We start from the raw sequence: 16,359 nt of genomic DNA on the forward strand, positions 1-16,359 counted from the left end.
CTGAACTTCAGCTTGGGTGACAAAGTGAGACCCTGTCTCAAATAAATAAATAAATAAATGTAAGAAGGTAGTATAGTGCAGTGGTTAAGAGTGTTAATGGCCGGGTGCACTGGCTCATGCCTGTAATCCCAACACTTTGGAGGCTGAGGTGGAAAGATCGCTTGGGCCCAGGAGTTCCAGATAGGCCTGGGCAACATAGCCAGAATCCACTTATTTATTTAAAAAAAAAAAAAAAGAGTGTTAATACCAGTTAATACCAGAAGAAATGGGTTCTTATACCTGTTCCACTGCTTTTAGCTGTGTGACCTTGGGCAGAATATTTAATCTCTCTGACCCTGATTATTTTTATCTGTACAATAGAGATATTACAGTCTGCCATTAACATCCTGTTTTATAATTTACATTAGCCATTTGATGTGTAGCATATTCTTACTGAAAAATCTGTTTTGACAACTTTTGTTTTGGTTCAGGTTTTGGAGGCTAGAGATGGAGAACAGAATTCTTTCGATTTATTTTGCATAACTAAATAGAAAACGGATTAAGATTTGGAATAAGTTACAGGGAGGAGGGCTAATACGATTTGTCTTTTGAGAAATTTAGTAAATTTAAGAAGACCCTAAGAATCAGTTGAAGATTGTTTTAAGGAATTCTACTATATAAAACTAAAAACAGACATAAGGCCTAAAGTGTGAAAGGAAAATAAATCTTGGGGCCTCCACCTCACTAAGCTAAAGAGAAAAGTCAAGCTGGGAACTGCTTAGGGCCAACCTGCCTCCCATTCTTTTAAAAGTCACCCCTCTGCTCACTGAGATAAACGCGTATCTGACTGCCTCCTTTGGAGAGGCTAATCAGAAACTCAAAGGAATGCAACCATTGGTCTCTTATCTATCTATGCCCTGGACGCTCCCGCCCCACTTAGAGTCTTCCTGCCTTTGCTTTGAGTTGTCCAGTCTTTCCAGAATGAACCAATGTTCATCTTACATACGTTGATTGATGTCTCATGTCTCCCTAGAATGTATAAAACCAAACTGTGCTCTGATCACCTTGGGCACATGTCTACAGGACCTCCTGAGGCTATGTCACGGACGCGTGTCCTCAACTTTGGCAAAATTAACTTTCTAAATTAACTGAGATCTGTCTCAGATGTTGGGGGTTCACAAAAGGATACAAGAAGGTCTGTCATTTAGCAAGCTTCCAAAATGCAATTTTGAGTTATTCAACTGCTAAGCAACTCTTTACATGTGTCTCCAATGCAAAGGAGGGTACTTCTGAGTAAAGAAGTTTTTTTTTTTTTTTTAAGACAGAGTCTCGCTCTGTCACCCAGGCTGGAGTGCAGTGGCGCGATCTCTGCTCACTGCAACCTCTGCCTCCCGGGTTCACGCCATTCTCCTGCCTCAGCCTCCCGAGTAGCTGGGAGTATAGGCACCCGCCACCACGCCCGGTTAATTTATTCTATTTTTAGTAGAGATGGGGTTTCACCGTGTTAGCCAGGATGGTCTCGATCCCCTGACCTCGTGATCCGCCCGCCTCGGCCTCCCAAAGTGCTGGGATTACAGGCGTGAGCCACCGCGCCCGGCCAGAAGTTTCTGCTTTTAATTGCCCAGGGCCACACCTAAGAAATAACAGTCTCTGAAGGGAAGATAAGGTAGTGCTATCAAGAGAAGCGTTACTCAGCAAGCCTTCAAAAATATAAAAATAGCTTATTGTTGCAAGTTTTTCTTATTGAACACCATCCTATGGAAATATACCAGTAATAAGCAACTACAGAATCACATAGGACGGCACTATTAGGAAAACAGATTAAATCTTTACCCTGGCAATGAGTCTAATACATTTATCATTGTTGTGAATTTTAAAAGGTGTAGCAGGCCGGGCGCGGTGAGCCACCGCGCCAGGCCTAATCATAAATACTTTTAAAGTGAAGAGGCTTTCCGCTTCCTCAACATGAGTAAATCTTTCATGCTGCTTCTGGGAAAAAAAGTACAAGAAAAGCAAGACTTCCTCGTTGCCTTCTCTTTAAAAAGCAACAGCCGATGAACATGTGTTGGAGCGCTCTCGCCTTAACAGAATTAGAGATCTTCAGAATCACATGGCCTGGTGGTAGAAGCGTCTAGCCCTAGCTCATTAGGGTGCCACAGTTTCTCGGCCCACAAGTCAGCTTTTAACCACTTTTCTCCGCAAAAGGCCGGGCCGGTCTTCATGCGTTAATGAAGGCAAGCGTCTGATCCCGTGTGTGAGACGTGTAAGTTCATGGCATCAGGGAATCCCCAACGCGCGTATCGTAATAGAGGAGGGCGAGGTTCCTCACCTAACCCATAATTCTCAGCTCGCCTTTCCGGAAGCAAGGACTATCACCCCGACAATGCCTTCATCCGGGCGGAAGCGTCTCACCCTGAGTCCGATTTGGAAGTGACGAAGCAAGGTATTGTGGGACTTTGTCTGTCTCCCGGTACGCATGTGCCCCAGCCGGCCTCTCCCGGCTCTTGGAGCCACGTCCGGGCGGTGGCGTCGACGAGAGATGCACGTCAGCGAAACTGGCCAATCCCCTGCGTGCGCAAGCGCAGTGGCTCGGGCGCACCGGAAGCGCAGGGGGATGGGGCGGCGGTGACGCGATTCTGTCCGCGTTGGAGGGGCCGGGCCGCTGCTGGAGTCGCCGCGGCCGCCGCGTGACGTGGCACAGCCAGAGCCTAAAGGCTAGAGCCGGAGCTGCCGCGCCAGTCGCCTAGCAGGTCCTCTACCGGCTTATTCCTGTGCCGGAGCTTCATCGGCACAGCGGCCAGCGAGACGTTCCTGCCTCCCTCTTTCTTCCTCCGCTGTTTCTCTTCTCTCTCGTTTAGTTTGCCTGGGAGCTTGAAAGGAGAAAGCACGGGGTCGCCCCAAACCCCTTCTGTTTCTGCTCATCACAAGTGCCACTACCGCCATGGGTCTCACTATCTCCTCCCTCTTCTCCCGCCTATTTGGCAAGAAGCAGATGCGCATTTTGATGGGTGAGTGAGGGGCTGCCAGTCGAGGCGGCACCTGGGAAAGGCAGGGTCTCCACAATTGGGGTGGCCTCTGGGCCTGTTTTTCCCTCGGCCCGCTGTGGTGGGGGAGGGGCGCCGGGTCGGGGGTCGGGAGGAATTCTGACCGGGGAACAATGGAGCGGAGGGTGAGCGATTCCCCCCCTCCCCGATCTGTCGCCAGACGAGACAGGGACAGGGCTTCGGGCAAGATTTCTTTCTGGACTTGGCTTTTTCTCCTTGATCTTATTGAAAGCTGGACAACATTGGGCAGAGATGTGGGGAAAGCCAACTCTGGGAAGCAAACCCTTGGCGAGGCCCTTTCTGGGGGTGCTATCTGCATACCTTCTTGCCCGGGTGTGGATAGCGGTCAGGAGGGAGGCAGAGCAACTCCAGCCTTTTCCCTCCCCCTCTGCGTTTCGTGTACAGTCCCTGCACACTCCATTGGTATGTGAGCCAGCGGCCACCCGGAGCCTGGAGCCGCCCGGGGCAGGAAGTTGCGGTGGCCAGGGAGCACCCAGGAGCACCCAAGGTTTCCGAAGAGTCTGGAGTCCTTAGCGCTCACTTTGTTAAACTTAGCCTTGCGCTGGATTCCGTTTCAAGTTTTTCCCTCCTTGTTAATCTCATTCTCCGAAAACTGAGCTTATCTTCTATTTCTTTGGCTATTTTCAAAAACTTTAAATGTGTTTGGTTTATTCTCCTAGGTTTTCGAGCTTATTTTTAGCTGGCCTAAGGTCTAATGCAAAAAATTTTAGAAACGAATTTTTAAAAAATACCTGATAAATTTTCAAGTAACTGAACTGAACATCATGACGCTGAATTTTATGGTAGCCTTGTTAAGTAGTAACTACAATTTTTTTTAAATTTCTTTTTAGAAAATTGACTTTTTAAAAACTACTTTTTAGGGGGCGTGTTTTTGCTCAACTGAGGGAGAAGGGCTGTCAGTTGGCTGAAGTAAGCAACCGCTCCCGGTTACTGTGAGCCGTCTACATCACAGCTGAGTTCCATGGACTAGAATAACGCTGAAAGAAGCCCCTCTAACTTTGAACGTTGAAACTTGTTGGTTCATTAGCTTGTTTTCTACCGGAGGAGGTTTTATTTTCTCTTTTTTTTTTTTTGGAGACGGAGTTTTGCTCTTGTCACCCAGGCTAGAGTGCAGTGGCTCAGTCTCGGCTCACTGCAACCTCCACCTCCCGGGTTCAAGAGATTCTCCTGCCTCAGCCTCCCGAGTAGCTGGAATTACAGGCATGCAACACCACGCCTGGCTAATTTTTTGTATTATTAGTAGAGACGGGGTTTCACCATGTTGGCCAGTCTGGTCTCGAACTCCTGACCTCAGGTGATCCACCCACCCAGGCCTCCAAAAGTGCTGGGATTACAGGCGTGAGCCACCGCGCCCGGCCGGAGATTTTATTTTCGAGCTGTGCTACCATCAAAAGCTTGGAAACACAAGCTTCTGTAATATTTCAAGGTATATAAAGAGTAATAATATATACATTGGCTCATGTTTATTTTCCTCTTAGCGTACTTACATTTTGTGAATCAATTGTTTATGATTCATTCATAAAGTATTTTCTCTTTCAAAGTTTCTTAGATTTCCTTTGTCAAGAGGACAGAATTATTTTAGGAGGGCAAGCATATTTAAGTTTTAAGTGGCTGAAAGTTGGCAGTCTGAAAAAGGATCGGAAGTTAATGGGAGGACTTCGGACTGTGATAAATGAATTTCCAGTCTGTTCCTTAAAGAGATTTAACAACATATGGTTATGTTCCAGAACACATAGTATATTGGTCTTTTTACTGAAGATTTATTGTAAATGAATTGCTATTTTTCATTTCATTAGTCTTTTGTGATTGATGAAAGTATCAGAGGGGCAAGGAAGATAGAAGTATGCTACCAGCATTTTCCTATATTTACGATATTGGGAGGCATTTCCCTCCACCCCAAAAAATGATTCGAAGAAAGTGGGAGAGAAAAAATATTTAAGTTTCTGCATTCGTGCGGAGGATTTAGGAGTTACTTGTTTTGAATGTTTTATTACTCAGGCATGCTATTGTTTTGCACTTTAATTTTGGGATAATCAGTTTTCCTTGACTAAAAACACTTCAGTCACAAGATCAACATTTATGGTAACTCATCAAAGGAAGTATCAGCGTACAAGGGAGATATGTGCATGAACAGGGAAAAAGGTGGTTTGGAAGTTTGATAATTCTTACATTTTTCTGTCTGGCTTTATGAGTGACTGACAGCAAAAATAATAGATCACTTTTAAAGTGTCTGCCCCTTTCAACTGTTGAAATTATTAGTTAATGTTTTACATTAGTGTGCTTCTTTTTTCTTTATAAAGCTTAGATAAGATTCATGCCCTCCTGAGTCAGTGTTTTTTTCAGACTTTACCATTTTAAAGTATAAAGGAGATAGCAGTTAGCTGATGTGTCAGGTTTGCCAAACTGCTATGCAGAAGTTTTAAATTTAATTTGTACACCTGCTGTTCTTCCAAAAGTTCAAGTAACTTTAAAAGATATTGGAAGTTAGCTTGTAGTTAACCGTAATTAAAAAACCAACAGAGTGTATCAAATTTAACATCATCTGAACTATTGATTGACAGAAGTTATGTACTAGCTATAAGGGGAAGTTATGCAAGTGATGATATTGCCCATACCGCTCATGTTAGGAAGCAGTAGCTTCTGGTCAGGTGTGGTGGCTCACGCCTATTATCCCAGCACTTCGGGAGGCCAGGTTGGGAGGATCACATTGAGGCCAGGAGTTTGCGACCAGCCTGGTCAACATAGCAAGACCCCATATCTATTTGAAAAAAATAAAGCAATAGCTTCTGTATTTTATTTTGTTTATTTTTTTTGAGATGGTGTTTCAGTCTTGTCTCCCAGGCTAGAGTGCAATGGCATGACCTAGGCTCACTGCAACCTCTGCCTTCTGAGTAGCTGGGATTACAAGCGCCTGCCACCAAGCCCGGCTACTGTTTGTATTTTTAGTAGAGACGGGGTTTCACCATGTTGGTCAGGCTAGTCTCGAACTCCTGATCTCAGGTGATCCACCTGCCTTGGCCTCCCAAAGTGCTAGGATTACAAGCATGAGCCATCACACCCAGCCAGCTTCTGTATTTTGTATATCTTTTTAAAATAATTATTTTTTTTCCTTTTGAGTAGCTGAGACAACAAGGACATGCCATTAGACCTGCCTGGCTAATTTTTGACATTTTTTGTAGCAAGAAGGTCTCACTATCTTGCCTGTTCTTGGGCTGAAGCGATCCCACCACCTTGGCCTTGAAAAGTGCTAGGGTTAACAGGGCGAGCTACCGAGCCTGGCTGCATTGTCCTATTTTAAGTCTGGTTTCTGTATCTTGATCCATGATAAGATATAATATTGTTAAGTGAATCCTTAAATTATGTATATATCCAAAAATACTAATGTGTTCTGCAGAGGAATTACTAATTCTGATCTCTTTACTTTGAACTTTCCAGTTCTTGCCTGTTGAAAAGCTGAAAAAGTGTTACTTTTAAAAAGTTTGCTGATACCAGTGTAGTGTAGTATGCCAGTGTAGTTCTGTATTGTCTTGAATGTGACTTTGGTTTTGGGGGTCTAGAGATGTTCAGGAGAAAGGATCCTATATTTGTCACTTTAAAAAATATTACCAAGCTAAAGAGTGGTGTTTGATATTTGTTTCTTAGCATATTTTGTAAATCCATCTATTTATGTAATTTTTATATTTTTTTCCTCCTGATTCTAAAAGTAGTATATGTTCCTTCTGTTACATTTAGAAAATAGGTAAAAGAATAAAGTGATAATAACCTATCTGTAATTCCACTATTCTGTCATATTTACTCTCAGCCTTATTTTTATTTTTATTTTTTGAGACAGGGTTTTGCTCTGTCACCCATACTCTGGGGCACATACAGGTGGCATGATCATAGCTCACTGTAGCCTTGAACTCCTGGATTCAAGCAATTCCTCCTGCCTTAGGCTCTGGAGTAGCTAGGACTACAGGCGCCACTATGCCCAGCTGATTTTTAAATTATTTTGTAGAGAATGGGGGTCTTGCTCTGTTGCCCAGCTGATCTCGAACTCCTGGGCTCAAGGGATCCTCCTGCCTCGACCTCCCAAAGTGCTGGGATTACAGGTGTAAGTTACTACACCTGGTACATGCTCAGCCTTTTAAGAGGAAGTTTTTGTTCCTCTAAAATTGTAGTTGTGATGTTTAGTTTTGTGTCCTCTCTTTTTGATTTAGCTTATTACAAGCATTTTCTCAGGTTATTGGTTGAACATATAACTGCCAGCCTTTAAAAAAACAGGCTCTTCTGATTATGTGAATATAGGAAACAGAAAAGGCAAAAATCCTGTTTCATGCCACTGGCTGATAGGTACAGCCATCCTTAGATGCACCCTTTTGCATTATTATAGTAGTGCAATAGGCTGTCAGAAACTTTGATAATTTGCTGCTAATTAACTGATAAAAATGTAGATGTTTCTTATCCGTGCGTAGAAGCAGAACCTAAGTTCACATTTTTCCATATACCTGGTGGCCTCAGTTTCAGTTTGGATGATCAAGCGTCTGATGAATTTGATAAAATGTATTTGAGATGGCGTTTCACTGTGTTACCCAGGCTCAAGTACAGTGGTGCAATCTCGGGTCACTGCAACCTCCGCCTCCCAGGTTCAAGGAATCCTTCTGCCTCAGTCTCTCCAGTAGCTGGGATTACAGGCCCCGTGCCACCATGCCCGGCTAATTTGCATATTTTTAGTAGAGATAGGGTTTCACCATATTGGTCAAGCTGGTCTCGAACTCCTGACCTCAGGTGATTCACCTGCCTCACTCTCCCAGAGTGCTGGGTTTACAGGCATGAGTCACCATGCCTGGCCAAAACATGAAGATGCAGTATGTCCACCAGAAAAACCTAAAGGCAGGATGGCAGTATGTAAATAGTATTTGAGGTCTCTGGCATCAGAACTAGGTTTTTTGGTTTTGGCTTTTTAGAAAATTTTTAAATAAAAAAATCGAGATATAATACATATACCATAAAATTTACCCTGTTAAAGTGTACAGTTCCGTGGGTTTTAGTGTATGTATTCACAAAGTTGTGTAACCATCACCATTGTCTAATTCCAGAATTTTTCATCATCCCTCAAAGAAACCTGATACCCATTAGTAGTAATTCCCATTCCCCTTTCTTCCCATCTTCTGGCAGCCCGTAATCTGTTTTTGCAGCCCGTAATCTGTTTTCTGTTTCTATGGGTTAATCTATTCCGGATGCTTCATTTAATGGAATCATGATTTATGGCCTCTTTGTCTGGCTTTTTTCACTTGGCATGATGTTTTCAAAGTTCATTCATAATGGCCGGGCACGGTGCCTCACGCCTGTAATCCCAGCACTTTGGGAGGCTGAGGTGGGCAGATCACGAGGTCAGGAGTTCGAGACCAGCCTGGACAACATAGTGAAACCCCATCTATACTCAAAATACAAAAATTAACCGGGTGTGGTGGCAGATAGCTGTAGTCCCAGCAACTCGGGAGGCCGAGGCACGAGAATCCCTTGAACCCGGGAGGCAGAGGTTGCAGTGAGCTGAGATCGTGCCATTACACTCCAGCCTAGGCGACAGAGTGAGACTCACAGAAAAGAAAAGAAAAAAGTTCATTCATATTATAGTGTATATTAGTACTTCATTCTTTTCCTTTTTTTTTCCTGTTCATTAAATTCACATAAGCACCTCATTTCTTTTGATGGCCAAATAATAATTACATTGTATGGATAAACCACATTTTATTTATCCATTCATCAGATGATGAAAATTAGGTCGTTTCCATTTTCTAGCTCTTCAACATTCATGAACAAGTTTTTGTGTGGGCATGTGTTTTAAATTCTCTGATAAATACTTAGGAGCGGAACTGTGTCATGGTAACTGTCTTGAACATTTTGAGGACCTGACAAACATTTCCATTTTACATCCTCGTTTACATCCCCACTAGCAATATATGAGGGTTCTAATTTCTCTGCAAGACTTAGGTTTTAAATGTCTGTTCTTCTGTTTCTGTGATTGTGGGGGACATTTCTGGACATTAAATGTGTCATCTGAAAAATGAAAGGTTATTGTGAGGATTAAATTCCAAAAATGTATAGAATCACCTACTATGCTTAGAATGCAGTAAATATTCAATTTTAAATTATTATTTAAAATTATTATGCAGCCTGGGCACCATGGCAAGACCTCATCTCTACAAAAAAATTTTAAAAATTAGCTGGGCATGGTGGCGTTCCCCTGTAGACCCAGCTACTGGGGAGGCTGAGGTGGGAGGATTGCTGGAGCCCAGGAGTTTGAGGCTACAGTGAGCCATGTTTGCACCACTGCACTCCAGGCTGGGTGACAGATCAAGATCCTGTCTCGAAAAAAAAATGTATACATATATATACACACACACACACACACACACACACTTATAATTATGAAGGTATATTTCAAACTTGTAGATAATTTGAAAGATAAAGGAAAACATGAAAAATCTTATCTATCTGAAAATACTCTTTTGTTTTTCCAGTCTTAGTCCTTTCTGCAATATTTTTTTCTCCCTCAAAGTTGAGATCATTGGATCTAACCTTTTTTTTTTTTTTTTTTTTGAGACGGAGTCTTGCTTTGTTGCCCAGGCTGGAGTGCAGTGGCATGATCTCGGCTCACTGCAGCCTCCGCCTCCCGGGTTCAAGCGATTCTCCTGCCTCAGCCTCCCGAGTAGCTGGGATTACAGGTGCCCAGCTAATTTTTGTATTTTTTAGTAGAGATGGGGTTTCACCATCTTGGCCAGCTGGTCTCGAACTCCTGACCTCATGATCCACCTGCCTTGGCCTCCTAAAGTGCTGGGATTTCAGGGGTGAGCCACCGTGCCTAGCTGGATCTAACTTTTTTAATTTAAAATATAAGTATTTCTTGCTGCCATAATTATGGGCAAAGGTTTGTTTTTTGGGGTTTTTTTGTTTTTTTGAGATGGAGTCTCGCTCTGTTGCTCAGGCTGGAGTGCAGTGGCACGGTCTGGGTCACTGTAACCTCTGCCTCCTGGGTTCAAGCGATTCTCCTGCCTCAGCCTCCCAAGTAGCTGGGATTACAGGCGCCAGCCACCACGCCTAGCTAATTTTTGTATTTTTAGTAGAGACCGGGTTTCTCACCATGTTGGCCAGGCTGGTCGCGAACTGCTGACCTCGTGATCCGCCCACTTCAGCCTCCCAAAGTGCTGGGATTACAGGCGTGAACCACGGGACCCGGCCTTGTTTGTTTGAGACATGATCTTGCTCTTTTGCTCAGGCTGAAGTGCAGTGGTGTGATCATGGCTCACTACAGCCTTGATCCCCTGGGCTCAAGGGATCCTCCACACCCGGCTAATTTTGTATTTTTAGTAGAGACAGGGTTTCTCCATGTTGGTCAGGCTGGTCTCTAACTCCTGACTTCAGGCGATCCACCCGCCTTGGCTTCCCAAAGTGCTGGGATTACAGGTGTGAGCCACTGTGCCCTACTCACACCTGGCTAATTTTTGTATTTTTTGTAGAGACAGGGTTTTGCCATGTTGTCCAGGCTGGTCACAAACTCCTGAGCTCAGGCGATCCACCTGCCTCAGCCTCCCAGCATGCTGGGATTACAGGTATGAGCCACCATGCACAGCTTCCCAGCAAATTTACTTTTTCTTTTTTAAAGATGGATCTCGCTATGTTGACCAGGCTGGTTTCAAACTCCTGGACTCAAGCGATCCACTGCCTCAGCCTCCCAAAGTGCTAGGATTACAGGTGTGAGTGACTGCCTGGCCAGCAAAGATTTCTGAGGTAGTTTTCCTGCTATAGTAACACTTTGGTCAAAGTGCAGGTCTAGTTAAGGAGAACAAGTATTCCAGTACATCTTTAAATACAGTTGCTTGTTTCTGGACATGGAGGGGAGGGAGAACATTGCTGGGCTATACAGATTAGTCTTATCTGGGCTAGTTGAAAATTGGTAATATTTTTCATTTTGTGGAGAAATTTCATTGCCAAATATTGCAACATTAAGGAATACGTAAGAAATGACTAAAGTGGCTCAAAATTGTTGGACCAATATGTTTTTGAGTAAAGAACTATAAGTTTTAAGTGATGACTGTATATGTTTAATTCGTGCATTAAAGCTTATAAATACCTTTTTAAAAAACTCTTAGTTTGCATTTATACAGCATTGTTATTTTTGATACAACTGCATAAGATACATTCTGTATTGCTGTGAGCCATTAAACTGTTGTCTTGTAATTTATATTTAGAAAATAATTTGTGGACACTTAAAAGTCATTATGGGTGCATTATTTTTTACCCTTGAATTCTGGGGTGACCTAGAAATGGTTGCATGATTTTGTAAACACTTCCCTTTTTAAAAAAGTAAAATGAGTATGTAAAATATTATATATTTAAAGCCCTCAAGCAGTCATCTTCAAAAAGATACATCAGGAAATGTAAACAGCCCAACATTTTAATAAAAAAAAATCTACTTGGACAATTTTTTTTCTCTTTTCATAAAAGTAATACCTGTTTTTTGGGTAAAAAAAACTCCTATCAGTAGAGGAGCAAGGAAACTAATTATTCATACAGTATTCATACAAGCACATATAAAACCTATTAAAAGAAAACTTGGATTACCTACGTGCTTTTGTATAATTTAAAATGATATAATCATGATTTGTCTTGGATTTCTTCCATTCTTTGTCAATATTTTTGGATTTACTTTTTTTTTTTTTTTGAGACCGAGTTCCGCTCTTGTTGTCCAGGCTGGAGTGCAATGGCATGATCTCGGCTCACTGCAACATCTGCCTCCTGGGTTCAATCGATTCTCCTGCCTCAGCTTCCTGAGTAGCTGGGATTATAGGCATGTGCCACCACATCCAGCTAGTTTTTGTATTTTTAGTAGAGACGGGGTTTTACCATGTTGGCCAGGCTGGTCTCAAACTCCTGGCCTCAGGTGATCCGCCCACCTCAGCCTCCCAAAGTACTGGGATTACAGGCATGAGCCACAGTGCCAGGCATTACATTGTTTTTAAATGACAATCTGAGGTCCAGTTGGACCTCCAGTGATAACTGGCAGGTACCATAGTTTTGTGTGTGCGTGTGTGTGTTTCCTAATCAGCGTCTCAGTTTCAATTCTGACTTGGCTTAATCATATTTGAACTTAAAGGTTAATTTTGGTTAACTTAAAAATCTGATGCTTTCAAGAGACAGCTTTGTTGAACCATTTAAAGATCCAGTTGTTTTTTGCCACCCCCCTTTGTTTTATATCTTGTTACTAAAGATGCCAAACTTTAATATAGCTCCTTTTTATGTATTTTTTAGAATTATGTTTTCTGATCTTTTTGATAATGTTCCATGCTCAAAAAATAAAACACTTGTATAACAGTTGGTTTTTATTATTATGCTCATGAATGAGGGCTTGATGTGGGCTGATCACACTGACTAGTATTTGGGAAGGAATAAACCTGTATCCGAGTACGAAGTGGGGAACAGGGTTTTACAGGACAAAGGAATAAAAGGCTTGAGTCTCCAAAAAGAACTTAAAGTTATTCTTGGTAGGGTACAGAGTAGAAGGGGTTGTTAAGAGGGTAGAAGGAATCAGAATTGCCTGTAACCTTCAGTTCTCTTTTGGACTAACTGATAAAAGATAGACTTACTTGCACAGGAATGTAAATTAGATAAGTGAGATAATTTCAGCTCTTTTTTAACTTACTAGCATTGCTTTTATGTGCTAAGTCATGCTTTGATTTAAATATTAAGAAAGTGTCCTTGCTGAAATCAGTACTCGATTGAATCGATACAAAAATCTGTGATAAGATAAATCCAGGCGGCCAGATATGATATCCTAAGAACAATGATAGATTCAATGAGGTTATTAGATATTGATCTTTCATTTGTGAGGGCTTTAGCAAACACTGCAGAATATTCAGGTTTTGAGAGAATTATACCTACAAGCATTTAATTTGTTCTTCACTGTCACCCTAAAAGGAGGTATAGCCTCTTGTTCTAGTGTGGATTTTTTTTCACAAGCAAACACATTCCTCCCTACCTGTACTTCCGCTTCAAATGAATCATTTTAAGAATTTAGGCCGGGCACAGTGGCTCACACCTGTAATCCCAGCACTTTTTTGAGAGGCTGACGTGGGCAGATCACCCGAGGTCAGGAGTTCAAGACCAGCCTGGCCAACATGGTGAAACCCCGTCTCTACTAAAAATACAAATTAGCTGGGGTGTGATAGCACGTGCCTGTAATCCCAGTTACTCGGGAAGCTGAGGTAGGAGAATCGCTTGAACCTGGGAGATGGAGGTTGCAGTGAGCTGAGATCGTGCCATTGTACTTCAGCCTGGGTGACAGAGTGATACTCTGTCTCAAAAAAAAAAAAAAAAAATAGAATTTAGATATTACTTATATTGTAGATGAATGTGATAGGGTCTTTTTTTTATTATTATACTTTAAGTTCTAGGGTACATGTGCACAACGTGCAGGTTTGTTACATATGTATACATGTGCCATGTTGGTGTGCTGCACCCATTAACTCGTCATTTACATTAGGTAATGTGATAGGGCCCTTTTTTTTTATTATTATTATACTTTAAGTTTTAGGGTACATGTGCACAATGTGCAAGTTAGTTACATATGTATACATGTGCCATGCTGGTGTGCTGCACCCATTAACTCGTCATTTAGCATTAGATATATCTCCTAAAGCTATCCCTCCCCCTCCCCCCACCCCACAACAATCCCCAGAGCGTGATGTTCCCCTTCCTGTGTCCATGTGTTCTCATTGTTCAATTCCCACCTATGAGTGAGAATATGCGGTGTTTGGTTTTTTGTTCTTGCAATAGTTTACTGAGAATGATGATTTCCAGTTTCATCCATGTCCATACAAAGGACATGAACTCATCATTTTTTATGGCTGCATAGTATTCCATGGTGTATATATGCCACATTTTCTTAATCCAGTCTATCATTGTTGGACATTTGGGTTGGTTCCAAGTCTTTGCTATTGTGAATAGTGCCGCAATAAACATACGTGTGCATGTGTCTTTATAGCAGCATGATTTATAGTCCTTTGGGTATATACCCAGTAATGGGATGGCTGGGTCAAATGGTATTTCTAGTTCTAGATCCCTGAGGAATCGCCACACTGACTTCCACAATGGTTGAACTAGTTTACAGTCCCACCAACAGTGTAAAAGTGTTCCGATTTCTCCACATCCTCTCCAGCACCTGTTGTTTCCTGACTTTTTAATGATTGCCATACTAACTGGTGTGAGATGGTATCTCATTGTGGTTTTGATTTGCATTTCTCTGATGGCCAGTGATGGTGAGCATTTTTTCATGTGTTTTTTGGCTGCATAAATGTTTTCTTTTGAGAAGTGTCTGTTCATGTCCTTCGGTGATAGGGCCATTTTTATAACACAGGTTAATCAGACTTTGGTTTTCATTTTGGCACATTTAATGATGAAATGGATTTAAGCAGGGGTAAAATTGGCTTCATCTTCCTTTATTATCATTATAAGGTCACTAGGACATAGTTATATTAGGTTCATTAGAACATAGTTACACCACTAGGACATAGTTATATTAAGTTCATTAGAACATAGTTACACCACTAGGACATAGTTATACCAGTGTATTTTTACCCTTTAGCATCAAAATCTGTTACCCAAATTTTACTCTGTAAATAAGAGAAAATATTTTTACAAATCTTAAGATAATTCTTTATTCACTTGTTGTGTTGTCTGAATCAACTTCTAATTTGTGTTTTTAAAAATGGTAGTAGGCTGGGCACGGTGGCTCATGCTTGTAATCCCAGCACTCTGGCAGGCCCAGGCTGGCAGATCACTTGAGGCCAGGAGTTTGAGACCAGCCTGGCCAACATGGTGAAACCCCATCTCTACTAAAAATACAAAAATTAGCTGGGTGTGGTGGTGGGTGCCTGTAGTCCCAGCTACTCGGGAGGCTGAGGCAGGAGAATTGCTTGAACCCGGGAGGTGGAGGTTACAGTGAGCTGAGATCATGTCACTTCACTCCAGCCTGGACAACAGAGCGAGAGTACGTCCCCCGCTCCCTTGCCCCCCCCGCCCCGCCCCAAAAATGCTGGTAGTTCATAGAATTTAATTGGAAGAGATCTTAGATGATCTGATCCAGTCCCTTTCTTTATGGCTAATTTCTCTGGCCTCAGTGTCCTAAAGTCACTCAACTAGTTTGTCACAAAGCTAGAGATCAGAGCGTAAGTCAGCTATATACTTGTTTCCTTTTACTAGTACATGCTGTCTCTCGGTCTAGAAAGAAGAATGGAAAGGCTTTCTGTAGGAAGTGTTGCCTTTGGGAATCAGAAATAAGATTTCATTTCTAACTCATTTAGAAGTTGTCTTGAACAGTCAACTTCTACTTTTGAACTATAAATTTATTGTAAAATTATTTCTTGGAGTGTGCTTTTGGTCTGGATTTTAAATCTATAATGTCTTTTTCTAGTTGGATTGGATGCTGCTGGCAAGACAACCATTCTGTATAAACTGAAGTTAGGGGAGATAGTCACCACCATTCCTACCATTGGTAAGAAAGTTTACAGATGACTTTATATCATGATGATATGTTGTAAAGTGAAATATATACCGTCTAGTTTTGAGATTGTCTTTTTGTTAAGCGTGTTGATTATCTTAGAAGTACTTTTAAAACAGGCCAGGTGTGGTGGCTCATGCCTGTAATCCCAGCACTTTGGGAGGCCGAGGCGGGTGGATCGCTTGAGCCCAGGAGTTCAAGACCAGCCTGCATAACATAATGAGACCTTGTCTCTGTTGATGTTTAGGTTTAAATATCTTTTTTTAAATAAAAAGAAGTACTTTTAAAACACTATCCTAAGAAAATTCCACAATAAAAGGTTTTATTTTCTTAATGACGCTGCACAGCGGTCATTTTTGTTTTTCTTTGTAGGTTTTAACGTGGAAACAGTAGAATATAAGAACATTTGTTTCACAGTATGGGATGTTGGTGGTCAAGATAGAATTAGGCCTCTCTGGAAGCATTACTTCCAGAATACCCAGGTAAGGGATACTGTATGTTTTTATAACTTTTCTCTGTGGGTTTCATGCTCTAAAGTTTATATTAGTATCTAGTATTTACTTGGATATTGGTGTTTACTATGAGTTGGCATTTGTCTTATCACCACTTCCACATTCTTCAGTGGACTCTCACTTATGCCTTGAAGGCTAACTTACATAGGGTGGAAGAGTTGTAAAGCAATTACGGTAAGTGTTTGGAAGATGGGGTGGGTGCTGGTGTACTTCTCATGAATGAATTAGGTCTCTTATCCATAGTTCTTTGCTTTCCATCTTAGTT

At 41.9% G+C, this 16,359-nt stretch overlaps 1 protein-coding gene across 1 annotated transcript in view; it reads left to right on the plus strand.

Annotated features, from left to right (window-relative positions):
• The first annotated feature begins 211 nt into the window (after positions 1-211).
• ARF4 (ADP ribosylation factor 4) overlaps positions 212-16,359 on the plus strand; it is a 28,359-nt gene continuing 12,211 nt past the window's right edge. Inside the window, exons 1-3 of the mRNA XM_054479677.2 lie at positions 212-2,987; positions 15,496-15,576; positions 15,955-16,064. Coding sequence (XP_054335652.1) covers positions 2,921-2,987; positions 15,496-15,576; positions 15,955-16,064 — 258 coding nt within the window. The 5' untranslated portion in view covers positions 212-2,920. The remainder of the gene's footprint in view (positions 2,988-15,495; positions 15,577-15,954; positions 16,065-16,359) is intronic.

The sequence above is a fragment of the Pongo pygmaeus genome, chromosome 2, assembly GCF_028885625.2.
Source record: "Pongo pygmaeus isolate AG05252 chromosome 2, NHGRI_mPonPyg2-v2.0_pri, whole genome shotgun sequence".
Lineage (NCBI taxonomy): Eukaryota > Metazoa > Chordata > Mammalia > Primates > Hominidae > Pongo > Pongo pygmaeus.